The sequence below is a fragment of the Filicampus tigris genome, chromosome 1 (assembly GCF_054856515.1).
Source record: "Filicampus tigris isolate MCC_2025a chromosome 1, RoL_Ftig_1.0, whole genome shotgun sequence".
Lineage (NCBI taxonomy): Eukaryota > Metazoa > Chordata > Actinopteri > Syngnathiformes > Syngnathidae > Filicampus > Filicampus tigris.
The window spans coordinates 9,650,001-9,671,652 of NC_141217.1; the positions used below are offsets into that span (position 1 = coordinate 9,650,001).

The 21,652-nt window shown below is 40.5% G+C and overlaps 1 protein-coding gene and 1 long non-coding RNA gene across 7 annotated transcripts in view; one reads left to right on the plus strand and one right to left on the minus strand.

Moving 5' to 3' along the window:
* Positions 1–21,652, minus strand: part of pex14 (peroxisomal biogenesis factor 14) — a 78,883-nt gene that overhangs the window by 55,433 nt on the left and 1,798 nt on the right. For all 6 annotated transcript variants that reach the window (XR_015089510.1, XM_086051218.1, XM_086051242.1 and 3 more), the window contains one exon: positions 20,303–20,353. Coding sequence is in view for 5 of the 6 variants with exons in the window: in XM_086051218.1 (XP_085907344.1) it covers positions 20,303–20,353 (51 nt within the window). In the remaining variant the exon portion in view is untranslated. The remainder of the gene's footprint in view (positions 1–20,302; positions 20,354–21,652) is intronic.
* Positions 15,870–18,614, plus strand: LOC147152699 (uncharacterized). The gene is made up of 3 exons (XR_015088685.1): positions 15,870–16,852; positions 18,267–18,317; positions 18,392–18,614. It is a non-coding gene; the product is annotated as an uncharacterized LOC147152699 (long non-coding RNA).

A 21,652-nucleotide genomic window follows, 5' to 3' on the forward strand; every position in this document is an offset into this window, starting at 1 on the left:
CCAGAGTGGATTCTGAGAGGATTAACATCACCATCTACTGGTTAGGGGTGGTACATGTGTTTCCAAGGGATGAGGAAAGGATGGCGGTACCCTTGTGGCCTGTCTTTGACATAGACCTGTCAGAAACATTTAGACACACTTGCCAAAACAATGGCATATCTACAGCGGCAGATAAGTCAGAATGCAATTGCCCTCAGAGGGGGCAGAAGACAAAGGGTACAGACTGAAGAAAAATGCTGGTAAATTCCTTTACTGGAGACCTCCAGCTATTTGTGAGGCTCTGACCTATGGGGGTAGGATAAGCATTAAAGGAGTGTGGTGCTGACAGCGTAAGAAAGTAACAATCATCAGGCTCCCAGAATTATAAGTTATCTTTCTTCTCTATAAGCCCCCGCTGGAGTGCACCAACACGACAGCTTGTCTCATCGAATAATCATTCTTCATTTCAACCTATCTGAACCGGTCAGGCTTCGCACTGATGATCTCATTGCAGTAAAATGGCATAAAGTCACAAGCGTGGTGTTTTGTTTATACATGACACATCTTATAGCACGATACTGTACACCTTTTCACAGAAGTTCAGAGCCAGGTTTTTAAGTTGTGCAGCAGATTGGAAGAAGAGTGTTTAAATAAGGATAACTGGAAGAAAAGAGGTAGAGTGTCACAAGAATCATGTTATACAGTACCAGGGTCCTACATTAAAAGCCTTTTAGGGTAAGGCCCCCTTGAGCCATGTTGTGGTGACTCCGCCAGAACTGGGCCTGAATATTCATGATATAACATAACTTTCAATGATTATTTCATATTTATCGTCTTTGTATTTTATAAGTCTTTAAGAAAATATTACTTTTCTGTCATTACTTTGTTGCATTAGGGATATAACGATTCATCGAAAAGAGATTTAAAATGGATTTAAACTGCTTGGAATAAGCATCGATGTAAAAACATAAAAGAATCCATATTGAAATTTTGAACACAACTGATTTGTAAGGATACAAGTCAAATGTATTGTACGTTGATTTATTTTCATGTTTAGTAGTGGCACTAACAAAACATAAGTCAAAAATGTAGTTAGTCAAAATTATGATTTCATTTTCAAGTTTTTTTTTTAATACATTTACAAAAAGTTAGTGTTATTTTAGTAACAAGGAAAGAATGTAGATATAGAAACATATAAACATCTTTTAGTTTTAAAATGGGGCATTCATTTTGTTAAATTAATAAATAAAAATTTTAATGAATTGAAATCGGGACATGAAAACCGAATCGAGGCTAGAGTGAATGGTTTCATCCCTATGTTGCATGTTTTTATTATTAAACTGAATATTTAACAATAGACATTTTCTGGGCTTTTATATCTTGTTCAAGCCATGCCTTATGGAAGGATTTACCTCATGTGCATGAAAATTTGTGCAGCGTTGTAAAAAGGTCAATGATTAATTTACAGTGGCTTGTGAAAAGTATTAGGCCGCCTTGAACTTTGACCTTTTGCCACATTTCAGGCTTCAATCAAAGATATTAAATGGGGATTTTTTTTGGGTGAAAAATCAACACCAAGTGGGACAGCATCCTGAAGTGGAATACAATTCAAAGAGTGTTCTAATTAAAGTTTTTTTTTTTTAATTAAAAAAAACTGAAAAGTTGAGCAAGCAATATTATTCGGCTTCTTTACTGTCAGTGCAGCCAACTCACTACAGAGGTTCCCTAAGGATTTCTGAATGATAAAATGTTGACCGAAATGACTGGACTAAATTGAGTACACGTGTATAATCTCAAAATACACCTGCTCTGTGATAGTCTCAGAGGTCTTTTTAAAGCGCAAATAGCATCATGAAGTTTGGAAGTTCGCCGGAAGCCAGCTGGGAGACACACCAAATATGGTTGAACAAAGATGCTCTGGTCAGATGAGACCGAAATTGAACTTTTTGGGCAAAACGAAAGACGTTATGTTTGACGTAAAAGTAACACTGCACATTCCCCGAACACACCATCCCCACTGTCAAACATGGTGGACGCAGCATCATGGTATGGAGCTGAACTGATGGAAATGGAGCCAAATATTTGTGAAGAAAACTTGTTGGAATATGTAAAAGACGGAGACTGGGACAGAGGTTTGCCTTCCAACAAGACAATGTTTAGGATGCTAAACAAAGCAAAATCTATGATGGAATGGTTCAAAACTAATCCAAGTCAAAGCCTGGAACTGAATCCAACTGGGAATCTGTGGAAAGATCTGAAAACTGCTGTTCAAATGCTCTCCATCTTCTATGAGCTTTGGGTGGCCCAGCACAGTCACGAAGTGGCACCGGGCCACCATAAATGGGAAATCTTAACTACTTGTAACTTTTTAGAAAAAGCACCTTTGTTAAAAATTAAGCACTTATTACATACAATTCTTCATTCTTTATACAGAAAGTATGGACTTTTTTTATTGTGTCTGTGGAGTTATGGGCTCTTTAAATGACAGATTTAAGGATTTTGTGTAATTTTTAAAGATAAGTTACTAAGTCTTTGTGGTACTTCTGGAAAATCTAATTTAATGCCTTTTATGGCGTTGCAGACAGCCTGCACAGTATATTGCACTATACAAAATTAAACATTGGCGTTATATATGCAGAATATGTATGTTTTCTTGAATTGGAAGATGGGGGTATGGGTAATCAAGAAGAAATGTGCCGTAACTATTTAAAATTACATGCAACAATTAGGCAAGGAGGCAAAACTTGTGGTGATGGGCGAACAAAAACATTCCAAAAAGAATAGCAGGCCCAAGATTGGCAAAATCCAAGGGGTTGTGTTACACCAAAGGGGCAAAGAAAGTTGACAAGACCTAAACACAAAAAGAATTGTCCATGCCCTGTCTCTGCGTTTGACTCACTTCCCTTTTCCCCACTGCGGTGATACTTAACTTCCACAGAGAAAAAACTGCTTTCCCACAGACAACATGAACAAGGACAACTCAAATGAGGAGTCATACCAACAGCGTCATGTTTGGCCTTTGGGGATCAACCAAAGAGCACTTCACTCTTTCCATCAGATTGCAGACTGCCACAACCACCCATAAAAAGAATCCAGGTTGTATTTATTGCAGAGCTAGTGCAATAAATACAATGTGGATTGCTCTAGAAGTTCATGGCAGCTACAATACATGCAGCCATCTATGATTCTAATCAAAGAGAAAGCAAAATACCGGTGCCAGGAGAGCTGCAGTAGAAAACAAATGCAATATTCATGTTAATCACTGCATTAACAAGACGTTGACAGTCTTGACAATTGGCAATGATGGGGAAGCCTCGTTGTTGAATAATTGTATGGCGAGCCAGAGGAGATGGTTGCTTTTTCAGTGTGCTATGCTGTTTCACTCCGGATCTCCACTTGCGCCACTCTACTTGGAATGGAATGACACACAAATGGTAAAAGTTTCATAACGTGAATAAAAAGTTGAAACGTGCAGTCAATTGTGAAGAGAGCGAACAGGGGCTTGTCTTTCAAAATGCTTCAAATTTCCATTTTGGTTGAACTGGGGGTGGGGGGGGGATGCTAAAGCATTTCACTCATGCAGAAAAGACATAACTATACAATACACAAAGGAAAATTTCATAGCGATAGGAGCATTTTAACGAGACTCAATATTTTATGAAAATACTTTTGAAGTGCAGCTAATTAGACCACATAAGTTAAGTAGTGATGTGCTGTTTGGTTTTAAGATGATTTATTTTAAGATGATTATGAGTTTCGTTTTTTCTTAACCTAATTTATTAGCACACACTATCGCTATTTTAGATTCCCCAGATAAAGCCACAATCTCAGGACGCCAAACGCTGAGAAACGATGAAATCCCATTAGCATTTTGCTTTCATTATTTTTTAATCAAAACCAGAAAACTGACATGAATTAATAGCCATTAACACTTTTACCTCTCTCTCAAAGAAAATATTGTTGAGGGGAGGCAATTAACTTCACTAAATTATTGGGGGTTTAGAACGTCCAAAATCCTAGAAAATGTCATTTCATTGTAGGTAACACCAAAGTAAGATGTGCAATACATTCTTGTTGTCATATTCCATTAAAGTGCTATTATTGCCCTGACGGAAGTATTAGTCACTACGTTATTAATACAGTATATTACTAGTGTACACGCTTGCTTTTCTGCAACAATACATTTGTGTGCTTTCAAACAAGTAGATAATTGCTCATCCAGGACTTTTGTTTATTATTGATTGAAAAACACCAAGTCAAATCCCCCTTATGACTCCCCCACACCCGTTATGTATTGGACTAGGTTGTTTACATTAAACAACCAGTATAAAGTTCATTTATTATGTCTGAAGCATAACTTCATAATTTACATTATAACATTTATTCGAGGTGACAAACAAGCATTTTGTCAACTTGTGCTTTTCCACAATGCAGTCTGTGTTCAATCTATATAAATTACAGCTGGGAAAGTGCAAGAGCAAATTTCTTTAATTATTATTTATGCATGTACGACTAGATCTATAGGGGACTACCAAGGCAAAAAAGGAATTACTTGATTAGCCCAACTTCGGTTAACAAAGCAAGAAATATGATATTTGCGTCTGAGCCAATCAAATGCCAACATGATTTAAATGGTCACTCTTAATTCCGATATCTAAATTACATAGAGTAAAAGAGTAAAATATGTATGGCTAATACTTTATTTTATTTAGCACAGATCTCATCCACATCTTAGCCTTAGCTAGAACTATGATTAATTAAAAACTTGCCCAAAAGGCAGTATTATGAATTACATTACATACACTACATTACATATATTACATTACATTAGACTGGGCAGCCTTTTCAGTGGCGTGGTTTACAAACTGCACTGAGGGAAAGCCAGCATTTAGAGACAATTTCTGGCACTGTGGGGGTGCCCCACTACAAATTAGCAGATAACTTATGGTGAAGGCAGATGAAATGAAGAGAAAATGCTCCACAAAATGTCAATTACAAATAATTATCCTTTGATTTGAAAAGCACGAGAGCCTAAAACACATTTTAACAGAGTGCTTAAATCATATGGCATTGTCGTCATTTTACATACTGGTTAGATAAGCAGAGATGGCAACCCTTGTCAGCACCACTCAGGAACATTCTGGATATTTTGTCAGGAACATTTTTACTTTGTTAGCAACATTTGCAAAACAAACACATGCCCTAACTAGAAGAACAGCACAACATTATGATATTTTCTAGCTTTTTTCACTTTTTATTTATTCAGTAAAATGTCTTGACACTAAATTGGTAAATATAAAACAATGTAGTGGAAGTTTGACACACTACAAGAAATATGTAGTTGAGTAGTCCTTTAGCAAAGCTAACTTGATTTTATTTAAAAAAAAAAAAAAAAAAAAAAAAGTACTGTATTTTCCGGACTACAAGCCGCTACCTTTTTCCTAGGTTTTGAACCATGCGGCTTATATAAAGGTGCTGCTATTCTGCGGATTTTTCTTCCATCGCTAGGGCCGCTCAAACCGGAATTACAACACAATACAGGCGGTCCTCGAATTACCACGTAAGCGACCTACGACGTTTCAACTTTACGACGCTCGTGCCTCTTCCTCTTCTCTTTTGTCCCCAGCACCGGAGTGACTACGTTTACATGCAATCAATATTCAGGTTAAAGTCAAAATTCTGATTTCTGAAACATTCTGAATATCTCGTTTACATGAATGAGCGGACAGAGTTGCTCCGGCATTTAAATAAGCCACTGTGACGGCGACGCACGGCATCATGACTCAATTGGACGTCATTTCCACTTGTTACTTTCAACTATCAATAGACGATATTCATGTCACTCACCACAGGAATGAAGCAGTCGGTTTCCTCCTCGCTCCAAAAGTGTGCTTTTGTGCTGCGTCTCTAAGCTTGTTTACCTCTGCTTGAGTATTTGCGGTGGTTGCGCGCCAATCACTGCACTTCTGCATACAAGCACTTCCTGTATTACAAAGATCAGTATTCTTTGCGGTTGAGCATGCGCACATTGCGCAGAGTGTCTCGATCGTGTCTCTACGCGCCGGCAGTATCTTTGCCTTTTTCTCCCTCATCTCCTTCTTCTCCATCCACCTCTCAGCAGTGATGCTGAGTACAGCATCTTATGTTTTTATTTGAATGTATTTTCGTTTGTTTTTTTTTTTATACCAAGCATTTTGATGTAAATTTCAACTTTAACGATGAAATCCGACATACGCGGAAATTCAGGTTACATCGCCAGTGTAGGAACGGAACTCGTTCGTAAAATGAGGACTTCCTGTACAACACAATTGACATTAGCAGGATGTGACTGCAGGTGGAGGAGTTCAAATAGGCAAGGAGGCCATCCACTAGGTTATAAATTAGGTGGTATGCGGAAGTACATCAATAAAAGGTGGCCGTTAACTGACAAACTGGAGTGGCGGTGGACAGTGAAATGAAGATAAGTACTGTTTATTTTCTCTTGGTTCTGTTCCGTTTTAATCAGCAAATTTGCTGCCATGTTAAAAGACACTGTTAGGAAACAATCTGTTGAGGTACATACATGTACATTTACAGTTCAAAATCGTTCTGTAAGTGCAGTTAATATCTTTTTTTTTTCAAAATAGATAGGTGTGGCTTATGTAAAGGTGCATCTTATGTTTTTTTCATTATTATTATTTTTTTTAAATAGAGCGGGTGCGGCTTATAGTCCTTAAAATATGGTCATGTAATTTTGAGAAAATGTATTGTGCATGTCTCAAAAGTTTAAATCAAAACTTAAATCAAAAGTCTATTGTGCAAAGGAATAACATTGCTGGTATTATCATATGTAATATCCTATATATTGATATACAGTATGTCAAACCAAAGAGAGCCCTCGTCTTGGCTGACATGTGATTACGTATGAATTTGTTTCCGTTTTTGTATTTGTCATGTCATGTCATATATTTGTCTGTGTATTCAATTTTCTCTCTAAACACATTCATTTTCTGTTCATAGTTGGTTATTCTCCACTGAAACGCCTTTCCAACAAGATTCAATTAAATGGATAGTGTTAGTGTAGCACCAAGCAATTATTCCAGTGTTTCGAGACTACATTTGATGATAGAACTCAGCTAGCAATTTAGCATGGCGTAGCGGTCGTTTCTCCCGTTAATAATATGATCATTCTACTTTTGTGAGAGAGAACATGTCAGAATTGTAGCTTATTTGTCTCCATGGATGTAATGATTAGTGACTGTTAGCGGCTGCTGTTTAGCCATGCTAGTCAGCTGCGGAACTGCCCGCATCATAGTCAGTCACCGTGAAGCTGGTTTAGCATACGGAGGAAGATGCGATGACATTAACAAACGGTTGATTGGTTGGTAGAATCTTGTGTCTGCCAATGACAAGCTGCAGTACTTGTTACGGGACAAGCTTGTGATATCCGCTCGCTGCTCGGTCACTAGCATACCGTAACATTGATTTTCTAATGAAAGTATACTGTATAAAGTTATTAGACCTGGATTAGAATATGCAACGGAGGTATGGTCCCCTTATTTAAAACAAGACATTGAATTAATTGAGAGAGTGCAACGCTTATGCACTCGTAGACTGCCAGGCTTTTCCAGGTACTCGTACCAGGAACATTTAGCAAACCTTAATCTTCAATCTCGAATTTATCACCGTGTTATGTTTGATCTGGTTATGGTGTACAAGATTATTAAGAGTTTAGTGGACATGGATTTTCAGTAATTTTTTAAGTATGCACTTTCGGACCATACAAGAGGCCATAATTTAAAACTTCAAGTTAAAAGTTCTAAATTGGACCTTCGAAAATATTTTTTAGTAACAGGGTAGTGCCATTATGGAATTAAGGAATAATCTTAGCGGTGATGTTGTCAATTCTCCCATGTTGGCGATTTTTCGAAAACGCGTGGCTCACCCATCATTTGATTAATCATGGGGTTGGGGTTAAGAGACCGGACAACGGCCCACCTCAGTCCCTGCTGGTCAATTAAAGTACTTTTGTTTCTTGTTTTTGAATGTATATATGTGATTTTGTTGATGATGTTGGTTGTCTGTAGTGTTTTGTTTGACTGTCTAACTTCAAAAAACACTTGGCATTTCTGGATATGGCGCAAAAGCAGCAGCACCGTTGTTTTAGCATAGTGTCAGCTTTGAACACACATCCCTCCAACATGGGAGAAGTTACTGGTTACTGGAGACAGAAAGATAGAGCAGGGAAGAATTATGGTTGGGATGTTAAATCAAACTCAGAAGACATCACAAAAATGTAATGTGCTGAGTGTTGACAAATAAAAAGGACTGAGTACTTGAATTACCATAGTCATTTACCTATTAAAGTGAGGATGCTTCCTGTCAATCAACAGCCATCACATTCTCATTTTGCGGCGGAAAGCAGGCGTAATTGCTTCTCATACTAATCAACACAACTTGTGTAATTATGCCTTGAAAGTGACATTGGAGCCTGAGAGCGATGTGAACAGTCTTGACAGCGGAGACGTCTCCGATTCATCAGGAGATTTCCAACCTCGCTGCAAGGAGACAAGCCACTCTCCGACCAAGTCGCTCACTCTAGCAGTTTGGCGACCGTAAACACAAAGAAAAGATGATAAATCAAGCGGAAGTAATTACAAAGCAGAAGAGGGAAGAGAGCTCAGCTTGGTGAGGCCACTTTCCCCACAGAACTGCAAAAAAATGACTATGGTGCAATTAAAGCAGTCTCATACTTCTATTATTTCTCAAATAAACACACTATGACAGTTCACTAAATTGTGGGAGAATGAGAAATGACAGCATTGTTACCAGACTGTTTTTGTTCCTAATCTTGCTGTGGTAAAACACAACAAACACATTCCTAAGCAAACATTAAATTGTATTGAATTGGGCTTAATCACACACTTAACACATGATTGCCAAACAGAATTTCGTGTAAAACTAGCTTTGACAAAAACATTTCCCCGAGATACATCTGGAACTAGTCACAGTGTGGCCCAGCCAGCAAGGTCAAAGCCAGGTCAAAAATAATTGCAGAAACCAAAGAGCCATGGAAGATGACACAATCCACAAAAAATATGTGTTGACACAAAGTGACAACAGCTTCAGTACGGTGAACTTTTCAGTGAATTAAAGGATCCTCGATTCTCTCATTAAAAAAGGCTGTGTTGGCAAAGCAGATCCAAGTCCAGATCTGCACAAGCAGAAACCACAAAATAGATCAAATTCATAAACTAGGCTGGAATCATCTGGCCTCATCATTTTGAACGATGTGGGTGGAACCAACAGAAAGGAGTTGCCAACATCAAAAAGAAGTCAACTGGTAATTTTGGCACACTATTAGGGGAATGAGAAAAATGATTTCATCTGCAAACAGAGACAAAGAAGAGATTTATGGCTTATAAAAATAGAAGGAAAAAAATCCTTGTCTGTCATTCCTCGTTGAGTGCCTTCAAACCTAACTTACGCCGGGTTGAAAGAAATTCTCTTTTGACGGTGTATATGTGAAGTGCATTGTCTGACATGAAAAAGCAAAGGCTAAATGGGATAAGCATGTGTGATTCACCTCCTGCATTCAACCCTAATGAGTCAAAAAATGTGACCTGCGCTTAAACAAGAAGTCCCACCCAGAAGCTGTAAACTCATTTTCCCTCATTCAAGGCAGCAATGTCGGCAGCAAGATGTGCTCTGAGCATGCACGATAAATCTGACGTGAAATCATAATCATAAAAGCAATTAGCTGACCCTGTGCCACTCGTCCTTGGACATGACAGTGAGAATTCATTCAGAGTCCTCTAAGGATGCTGGCTGCGAGGTTGTGTGGGGTGGGGCGGGGGAGGGGAGGGGAGGGTTAGTGCAACACAGCAACAATAAAATGGAGGGCCCTTCCAGTATCATTAACCACTGAAACAAGCAGCGCATGATGCACCAAGACTGTTGTGCTGCAAATTGCAAAAACAACTCTGTACTTTTCAAAGACAGACTGGGTTTTATCCCGCACTCATAAAGAGGTGTACACTTAGTAAGTAATGTGACAGAATCTACTCAATGCAAGGTCACAGGTAATGCCATTTTTTTTTTAACTTATGTGTCGGAAATCATGCAGTTTCTCACTTTCACTTCCACGCCCAGTAATTACACAGAGGCCAAACTAGTGCCTGCCACCTAGTGACCATCTTCCTCAATAATCATGAAATATCTCTGAGCCTCTTGCCCCCGCTCGGACCATAACTCTCCTTTACGGCAGACAACTCCAATAAAGGATTACAATTACAATTAAAGTAATGAGCAAAGAGGAAAAAGGAAAGATCTCTGAAGGTTCCCTTGACTAACTAAATGGTAGCCTAGTTTCCTGACAGAATTGAGTTAACATAGCAGAATCATCAGTGACTCCCAAATAATTAATTTGGTGAGTACTGCAACTTGCAAGCCCTAAAATTTGAAATAATGAATATTAAAAAGTGATGAATGTCAAATATGAATTATCAGAGATGACAACTTCCATGGTATTTTTTTCTTTTAACTATTCTTTAGACGATTCAGAAAATTAGGAGAAGAAAATTACTGGGCTGTGAGAAGCTTTAAAGGGCCCTCGCATCCCTGGCCACGTTGGGGTCCTGGCACAATAGGGAACTGGCATGATGGGGTATTGGCACAAAGGAACAAATAATGATTAAATATCTTTAGATGTATCATCCAAAGTTTGAAGATGATCGGACAATCTCTGTAGATCGAGTTTGTTAAAATATGAGCTCTCTAAAAGGCCCAAAGGGGGCCAAATTCCAAAGTGAATTCAACATGGTGGAGTCCGTTAGGTTGAGGGTATGATTTCAAATACTGTTTTGTAGGTCTTTGGCTGTTATGACAATAATCCTCTAAAATATACATCTGTTACACAGGTTGCATGTGTGTGCAAAGTTTCATGAGTTTTCGCCCAAGTTGAGACCCTTAGAAACAGCATCATTTGTCTTTGCAAAAAGCACGCCCCGTAGCAACAGTGTGCAACGGAATAAAAAGCCTGAACCAATTTACTGCCATTGACGAATGGACTTGTCTTTTCTCAGTCCAGCTATTCAATCCCAGGAATTTATCTATATTTTTGTTCAATGTTTTTTCAAACGTTAGGTTAAAAGACGGTCTGAAAATGTCTGGCAGTGAATCAGTTAAAAATCTTGAGATGAAACACCCAAAGTTTAAAGATGATCAGATACATTCTCAAGGAGGAGTTTGTTAAAATATGACCTCTACAAAGGGCTAAAAATGGGGCCAAATTCCAAAGTAAATTAAAAATGGTGGACTTCCTGTTGGGTTTAGCATATGGCCACAAAACACTTTTTTGTAGGTCTTGGGCTGTTACATAAGCCTCCCAATTTCCATAGATGTAGGTGAAACGCATAACTAGGAAAGTTTCATTAAAAATGTGTAGGGGTCGCTACTTAGCCAAAAATTTAAAAATTGCACAATACATTTCAATTTTTTGTTTTTGGCATGTTTTCTTAGCAAACAGTGCATTGCCTTGGCAACAGTGTCTCCCAAAACAAATGGTTGATGATTCAACAACACGTACGCCAAAATACGCTTCCAAACAAATAGGAGGTTGTTCTGGTTAACCAGCTCAGGGGAAAACATCAACAAATACGGTGGTAAATGTTTTTTATGAAAGCCCAAACTGGAGGGAAATGATGATTTATGTAAAGGGCATCTAGGAAGAATAATCCACTGGAATGATTTTCTAATTATTGTAAGAATGGTTTTTATGGCAGTTTAAACTTGAGGGGAATGATTTCTGCACTGTATGTACTGTATTTTGTGCAGATTTTGACTCAAATGTTTTTTAGAAACTGTTCAATAAAATCAGTCCAAACTTCGTATGCTGATAGTATGGGCCACCAGGAAGAAGAATCCACTGGAATGATTTTCTATTTATTGGAGGTATGTTTTTTATTGCAGTCCAAACCTGAGGGAAATGACTTTTGTACTGTTTGCACTGTGTTTTGTGCAGACTTTGCCTCATTTTTTTTTTTAAACTGTACAGTAAAATCAGTCCAAACTGTGTATTTGTAACAGCAACATTCCTATTTTAATTATTCAACCATTTTGCAGCGATCGGAACTGAGAGTTCTATATATATATATATGTCTCATTTAGGGGCGATTTGTGCATGTGTTTCTTTATTCTTCAAGGTGGGTTCAAGTACCGCCCTCCATTTTGTTTTATTTATTTATTTTAATTTTTACAACATTTACAATTACTTGTAGCCACAAATTGGGAATTGTAAACAAGATGTTTGGTATCACATGTTTATTGCGGATTTGAACAGGTATGCACTTGAACAATTTCCATGTAGCTTGTGACGAATCTGCAGAGAGGAGATGTGTTGCAGAGGGGAAACACTAAATGACTTTTTGACATTGCCCTAACGGCCACATCTGGAATCGGGAGCCAGTTAATCCGGAAGCCAGTTGAACCGTAACACCGGCACGCAGCAGAGAGTAGTGCTACAACGAGGTCCTATACTGTAGGATTTATTTCACGTAAGTATTTACTGAACTAACTGTTTCGCAGCGCCCGCCTATTCACCATGTTAGGGTCAATGGACCATACCAAATGCAAAGGGGTGTCCAGACCAATCTATTATAGTGTATCTAAACACATCACACCACACCGACAACACACAGACAGCAAAGAAGACGACAGGATAATGCTTGCGGGGTGTGGTAATTATGGATGTTCGACAGATCAAAAGTGTGGCTGCACTTCATAAAAAAAAAGACCATGCTGCTCAGTGCAAAAAAAAAGAATCGTGTGAAAAGGAGGTTCCACGTCTAATTTAATTAAACACCTCCGTTTACATGGGTTAGAAGTGTTAAGAGTGTTCGGTCTTTGACTTTTTGCGTCAACCTACCGGTGTTCTGAAATTCCTTCCTCCCCATCGACACGTCCTATGGACTCCTACCAATGCTTAGTGTGCTTGCATGCGCAAGCATGCTCACGATGTGAGGTGGGGTCACCACCTCCGAGTCCGACCATCATCCAAGTGGTACCACAGTGATACGGACCGCACTAGAATCAGGTAAGGATACAAATAAAAGGAAATACGCTTAATGCCCACTTCGAGCACAAGTTTTTCTTTTTATTTGCACACTTGGCTTGCCCATTAATGGGTGTTAAGTAACATGCTATAAGCTGCATTATTATATTGTACTTCTTTAAGGTTTTCCAAAATAAAGATCTCTTGTGGATAATCCAAAATTATAGGTTTGATATTAATATATTTGTCAAAAATATCCATTGAGAAAATCAAAGGATAATTCATAAACAGTAGGAAAGTTAATGAAACAAATACTCCCCCCTCACCCCCGACCAAAAAAAACAAAAAACAAATCGGAAACGAGAATCGTTCGGAACCGGAATCGAGGAATCGGAGTCGCCCAAATCCAAGCGATGCCTGACCCTAATCATCACTGTGTTACAAACTTGCATCCAAAAAAAAAATTGAAAAATCTCTTTTCAGGGGTGACACATGAAGAACATCTGCCTTCCTGCAAAGCTGGCAGGGGAGTATACTATTCTGATGAATAAAGGCTTCAAGTCAAAAGGAGACAGTACCAGCAGTAATGCCTTCATGTTTGTGGCTCTATTGATTACTGCTGGCACACACATCCTCTGCCAACCAGCCAGGTGCCCCCGCCCCGCCAACTCCAGTGCTTAACACACAACCTCTGTAGTATGACGGCGGCTGCGGAAAGGCGACAGAAATTTGGAGACTGCTGAGCTGCAACAGATCACTTCAAAGCAGCTTATTTAACGCTCACTAAATTTTTCATCATAGTCACTAAATATCCTGGGGAAGAGCAGCTTTTGAAGTTGCAGCCGGAGCAGGGATGTTTCTACAATTCTTTGTCCCACTCTAAAAATAAATTAGAAAAAAAACCTTAACATAGGCAGTTTACATTGCATACATCCTCACGATGTACAGACACTTTTCTTTGTAATGCAAATATTTACAAGCATACCTGTAGAAATAAGCAAACCGCCAATGTGAAACATTTTTAAAAATTACAAAATTGGACATATGTGTTTTTCACACAACAGCAAGAATATGATAAGTAACTTTTTTTTTTTTTAATTAAAAAAGGAAACTAACCACTAACATTTGTTAAAAAGGTTAAGACACATGACAAAGCTGGAAAAAGTATGAGGTTTCGCGAGATGTACTTATGTCACGCGCATGTTGCAATAATGTGCCCTATTAGTGTAAACACTACATTCTGATTAATATTGCATTTGTAGAATAAGAATTAATGCAATAGCAATCAGAATGCAGTGTTTAAACAAGTAGGGGGCACAAAGAACATTAATGCAAAGAAAATTTTTCGACTTGACTTCCACTTTAAGAAGTTCTAATATGGTTCAACTATGTTGGCATCACAGTAAAACTTTATAATAAAATATAATAATAAAAGTAACAGCCATAATACCAACAACAATAATAATCGATTTTGTCCTACTTTACTACTTACCGGTACTCGGACCCCTCCATGAGCCGTCACCTTACCGTGGTGGAGGGGTTTGCGCATCCCATTGATCCTAGGAGCTAAGTTGTCTGGGCCTTTATGCCCCTGGCAGGGTCACCCATGGCAAACAGATCCTAGGTGAGGGACCAGACTAAGCACGGCTCAAAATGACCCCTTATGAAGAATAAAATGAATGGATCACGTTTTCCCTCGCCCGGACGCGGGTCACCGGGGCCCCCTTCTGGAACCAGCCCTGGAGGTGGGGCTCGATGGCGAGCGCCTGGTGGTCGGGCCTGCACCCATGGGGCCCGGCCGGGCTCAGCCCGAAAAGGCAACGTGGGTCCCCCTTCCCATGGGCTCACCCTCGGTGGGAGGGGCCAAAGGGGTCGGGTTATAGGCAGGGACCTTGGCGGTCCGATCCCCGGCAGCAGAAATGAGCTCTTGTGACATGGAATGTCACCTCTCTGGCAGGGAAGGAGCCGAGTTGGTGTGTGAGGCTGAGAAGTTCCGACTAGATATAGTCGGGCTCACCTCCACACACAGCTTGGGCTCTGGTACCAGTCCTCTCGAGAGGGGTTGGACACTCTTCCACTCTGGAGTTGCCCAAGCTGAGAGGCGCCGTGCAGGTGTGGGCATACTTATTGCCCCCCGACTCGACGCCTGTACATTGGGGTTTACCCCGGTGGACGAGAGGGTAGCCTCCCTGCGCCTTAGGGTGGGGGGACGGGTCCTGACTGTTGTTTGTGCCTATGCACCAAACAGCAGTGCAGAGTGCCTACCCTTTTTGGAGTCCTTGGACGGCGTGCTGGAGAGCGCGCCACCTGGGGACTACATCATTCTGCTGGGGGACTTCAATGCTCACGTGGGCAATGACAGTGAGACCTGGAAGGGCGTGATTGGGAGGAACGGCCCCCCCGATCTGAACCGAGCGGTGTTCGGTTACTGGACTTCTGCGCTCGTCACGGCTTGTCCTTAACGAACACCATGTTCAAACATAAGGGTGTCCATATGTGCACTTGGCACAAGGATACCCTAGGCCGCAGTTCGATTGACTTTGTAGTTGTATCATCGGATTTGCGGCCGCATGTTTTGGACACTCGGGTGAGGAGAGGGGCGGAGCTGTCAACTGATCACCATCTGGTGGTGAGTTGGCTCCGATGGTGGGGGAAGATGCCGGTCCGACCTGGCAGACCCAAACGTATTGTGGGGGTTTGCTGGGAACGTCTGTCAGAATCCCCTGTCAGAAGGAGTTTCAACTCCCACCTCCGGCAGAACTTTTCTGGGGACATCGAGTCCGAGTGGACCATGCTTCGTGCCTCTATTGTTGAGGCGGCCGATCGGAGCTGTGGCCGCAAGGTGGTCGGTGCCTGTCGTGGCGGCAATCCCCGAACCCGCTGGTGGACACGAGCGGTAAGGGATGCTGTCCAGCTGAAGAAGAAGTCCTATCGGGCCTTTTTGGCCTGCGGGACTCCGGAGGTAGCAAACAGCTACCGGCTGGCCAAGCCGAGTGCAGCTTTGGCGGTTGCTGAGGCAAAAACTTGGGTGTGGGAGGAGTTCGGGGCGGCAATGGAAAATGACTTACGGACGGCTTTGAGGAAATTCTGGTCCACCATCCGGCGTCTCAGAAGGGGAAAGCAGTGCACCATTAACATTGTTTATAGTGGAGATGGGGTGCTGCTGACCTCAACTCGGGACGTTGTGGGTCGGTGGAGGGAATACTTCGAAGACCTCCTCAATTCCACCGACACGCCTTCCACTGAGCAGCAGAGCCTGGAGACTCTCAGGTGGGCTCTCCCATCTCTGGGGTTGAAGTAACCGAGGTTGTCAAAAAGCTCCTCGGTGGCAAAGCCCCGGAGGTGGATGAGATCCGCCCGGAGTTCATAAAGGCTCTGAATGTTGAGGGGCTGTCATGGTTGACACGCCTCTACAATATCGCGTGGACATCGGGGACAGTGCCGCTGGATTGGCAGACCGGGGTGGTGGTCCCCCTTTTTAAGAAGGGGGACCGGAGGGTGTGCCCCAACTACAGAGGGATCACACTCCTCAGCCTGCCCGGTGTGTGTGTGTGCGCGGGTGTGTATTTTGGGAGGGTTAGAGCAAAGCTGGGGTGAGTAGTGGACAAAGAGCAGTGCCGGAGGCAACAAGAGCGGCTGGCAGCGACTGGTACACCAGTCAAGCATGGTTGTCCCAGTCTCTCACATCCTCTCTCTCTCACTCTCTCAAAGCAGGTTCAGATTTGCCCCTCTGGCCTAAATAGTGGCAGGGGCTGTGGAAATGCCCGCACTCAGCTGGACCCCCGTAACCACTAAGGAAATCCCACATGATGCAGTGTGCCAGGGCCTGCTGATTTGCGCGAGGTAAGTCAGAACCTCATATCTTAACTGGTATGCCCAGTTTGACATGCACATGTGCAAAGAAATGTTATACCAATGTGTGCGCTCTCTCTCTCTCTCTCTCTCTCTCTCTCTCTGTCTGCCCTCTACTCACTCTTGCTCGCTTGCTCAATGCCCTCCCAACCCTGCCAGCACTCCCTTTCCTCTCATCCAGATAAAATCCTTTCAGACACAAATTTCAATTATTCACCTCATCCAAATAATGCCATGTGACAAGAATTATCCCTACTGTAATAATCCACTTAACTGGGAAAGAGCAGCTCATCAAAAAGAGAAAAGAGAAAAGGGACTGCAAGTGAGGGCAGCGGTGTGTGCATGCGTGTGCGTGCATGTGTTGTTTGCCGCTTGCCAACCAGTCTCGAATCAGAACCCTTACAAGAATTCCCTCCCTTTTTGAGAAGGCCGTCTTGAAGCGCAGTGGGATGATGAAATTGAAGTAAATTGAAAGAAAGCCTGAGAGAATGCTCCCACAATCAATAACCCCAGGATTAAATTAGCCTTGGCATGAAGGCATGATGTGGGGGGTGCGAGGGGATGCGAATGATGGTGAATGACATTGAGACATGTTGGTTAAACAGTATCCCACACTCCTAACCTGGACGATATGCTGCACCCATACAAGGACAATTCATGTACAGTACACTCTATGTGATGTGTTTTCTCCACTGTTTGGCAACAGCAATTCCAATTTCTTACCATGGTCATCACATTGGAACTTGCCTATGTGTAACACGTTACACTTGAAAAACAGCTGATACGACTTAAAAGGTTGCCAACCTTGTATTCACCACTTGCAGTAAATGAGTTTATGTGACATAGTTATTGTTTAGATTGCTCAGATGTGGGGATGCTACATTGTTGACAGGAGTTTTACTTTTGAGCAATACAGTATCTCTCCGGTGCAAAATCAACGTTGAAAAAAATTAGAAAAACACTGGAAACATGTCAAATTAATTTGGATGTAAAGAGTAGGAGGCTAAATGAAGAAGAGATGGTGGGTTTTTACCTGGAATGAATAATAAGGAAATAAAAAATAAATAAATAAATAAAAACAGTAAATGGGGACATGTGGAAAACAGGCCTTTTAATTACTTGTGTAGAAATTCGACATTCCACTGATCTGATCGGCTGTACTGGATCTGCCGATATTTACAAGTTTATGTAATGTTATGATCGACTGTAATGTCTTCATTCACCAATCCAGGAATTAAGACTCCATACCTGCAGTTTTTCCCACTACACATTCATCTATGGAGGGCCACTATGAATTTTGGCTGCCAAAAATAGATTGTGGTGCTACCTGCCTATATGTAACTCATCTATTAACTTTGTTTTACTGCACAGAGGTTTGCCGTTCTGCTCCTTGTGTTTGTTTCAGAGGCATCAACATTTCAGACAGTGTCGACACTATACCACACCACTCCAGCAGGTGTAATGATCGTCTCATCACAGCATATTTGGTGCTTTCTTTTCCTTTTTTAACCCTTTTTTTTTTAAAATTAGAATCGGGTGTGTTGGAGGAGGGGAAACATCTTAAACATGCAGGATAGCGGCCGAGGACCGGAGTTGCCCACCCTTGCAACACAAGTACCGGTATATATGGTTGGTCATTAACATGTCATTGCCCCATCTTGTGATTGGATCAATGATCGGTTTATTAAAAGTCACTAATCCGTGATTGGTGATCGTGTAACGTCAAGTATGAATAGATGGGTCTCTGGATGGCCTGCCCACCCATCAAGTGTGAAATTACACAACCGAGCAAATTATTTGCTTTCTGGCTGTTTACAAAAATGTGTCAATAAGCCATTCTCAATTTGGGCATCAGAATTTAACTAATTTACATAAAGCTCAATTTCTCAAACCATTGGCTTGGTGAAGTTGTTCCATTTTTCAAGCGACAGCCCTTGGACTACGTTTAAGCACTATTATTTCATGGCTAAAAGGTAAGCAGGGCTGCATTTTTGACCCAAATTACCAATACTTAACAGTGTCATGAGTGTAAGCTTCTAATAAGAAATTATCATCCAATGTTTGGTGAAGTTTTCAACTGGGAGTGGGTGGTATCTCCCACCCTTGTTTGGCTATTTGCATGATGCATGCACCATTTGCATGGACCTGAATAGGAATACAAATAATACTCTTGGTTCGTCATTTTGGGGGCTGTTTTTTTATCTTCAGACTCTTGGCTTTTTTCAGCACAAGTGGGCACTTGTTTGGTTGCATTTCCTAAACTTCACCCCTGGCAATCATAGTGATGAAAGCCATACTCTGAGTGAATAGTAGCTCATTTGCATGTGACAGAAATCTCGCACCAAAAGAGTCATTTCAACAAGAAAGTACCAAATAGATGCAAAATGTGCTGCAATTCTTTATTCTTATTTATTTTAACCAAAAAATGTCTGAAACCTTTTATTAGGATACCTGGGAACTGTTTAAAATTGCGAAATTAAAAAAACCTTAATTCGTATTAATGAAAAAATGCACCACTATGCATTTTTTTTTACCATCCAAAGACAAGGAAATATGTTCCTTAGACTTAGAGTGGAAGTCAATGCAAACATAATTTTTTCCAAAATATCTTCAATGCTGATCCACTAGTCTAAACATGGCATTTCATTTGTGGAACATGACAAATCCACCCATTTTAGCTAGCTCAGGGGGCGGCCATTTTGTCACTTCTGTTGACTGAAGATGTTATCAAAGTTGCTCAGGGCTTAGATAACGACCAATCATGGCTCAGCTTCAGAAAACAGGTGAGCCGCGATTGGTCGTTATCCCTAAGCAATTTCGATGTCATCTTCTGTCGACAGAAAAGACAAAATGCCCGCCCTCTGAGATGGCTAAAAGTGAGTGCGTTGTGCTGCTTAACTTAAATTTCACAAACACAATATTAATCAGAATTCTGTATTTAAAGTAGTGGTCCTGCATAGAACATATTCTGGACATAAATATGTTTGGGTTGACTTCCCCTTAAGAACATCAGACGAGAGCCTTGCAGCTAACCCTTGAACATCAATGATAAAAACATTCCCCAAAACGTCTTGTACAATAAAAATCCCACTGTTGCTCAAAAGCTGGCTAACTTTCACTCTTGCCAAACTTTGGTTAAGGTCACAACCCTGTGAACCGTCTGTTTAGTATTTGAAATGTGACGCACACTAGAGATTTTAAGGTACATGATTGAGAATCAGGGCATGCCACATAATTAACAGTATAACTCCCATCATTTATTAAAATGTATTCATCGCAACGCGTTTTCCTGATTACATGAGATTAAAATAAATATCTAATATGCTCCCACTAATACGTGCCCGCATTAAAGAGAGACAGTATACTAAATTTCAGTGAGAGATTCTAGTCCTCGCCTTATCAGTGAAGTTGTTTTTAATTACTGAAAAGTTGACTCCTTACCAGTGCTTCTCTGGGGGGAGCTGGCGCATCATTACCAGAAGGAAGGAGAGCCTGAGAGTAAATGAGAAACAGTATTAGAGTGCCACCTTCTGGATGACAAATGCAGTGAATGTTTAACTTCACGTTTTATACCACTAAACCTAACTAAGGCTGTACTTACTGTATGTCATGAAGGGTTTAGTACTTTAGTATTAACCACAGATGCTTACCTGGCCTTACCAGTTGCTCCCTATTTGTTAACAGTATATCATTTTCCAACCTACAGTACTGACCAGCAGCTTGTTCGACAAACTTGAATGTCCATGATAAAAATTAGGCACGATCAAGATCAAGTTTCAACCTTTTGGATAAATACAGTTAAGGTAAATGATCACATTTGTACGAATACATAAATGATCAAAATGATAGTCTTACTTCATCAAACATCTTCGAAATTTTATTAAAGGAATTGGGAATTGGTCGATTAAACTATCTTATTGATTAATTTGAGTTTTTCAGGATTATTTTCCATCTAATATTTAGCGGTTTACATTGTTCACATTGCTCATGTGAGATGCTTACACTAACAACATGGCTGCAAACTGAGAGGAGTTAGTTTACAAAAACAGTCACTGCACAGTGAGTTCGTCGATATACTTTCCTACTGACATTTCCGCCCCCTCTAATAAATATCTTTCAAAAAAAAAAAACCTATCAAGTTTATTTTCTGTTAAGAAACAGACAATGTGAGCATATTAACTTTCATATTGTTTTGCATGTGACAAGAAAGGTGCCTGGTGGAAGGCAATCACGGAGTCAATTGGGCTGAATGTGGTGAAAGGCTTGGTACCCATTTATACATTGCAAAAGCCGTGATTTATTTGCATGTTGGAAACTTAAGTATGAGCTTACAAGCCACAAATATTTTGGCAAGGTCATCTTGCCTCACCTGTGCAACTCTACATAAGAAAAAAGTGTGAGAAAGCTAGAGGTGTGGTGTTACTGCAACTCTTACTATTACTCTTAAAGACATTTGAAATCCCTTTTTGTGTCGTAAATAAAAGCCTACCTGTTGGTATTCAAACTTTTTTTTAAGTTAAGACAACAAAATTATCACTTACGAGGTTAATTTATGTTTGAAACATGTAAAGTAAGAACCAACATAAAATACAGATGTGTTTCAGTTTTGGGGGTGAAACTTGATGATGCGTTGAAGCTGTGTTGTTGAGGTTTAAGAAAAAATAAAATCAAAATAATTCATGCGTATAGGGCCACTGATAAAATGTAAAATTAGAGATTAAAATGTGAGTGTATAGTATTTATTTCTTTTGTTTTATTGAAATTCTAGATGATTCATGGGACAGTATAGGA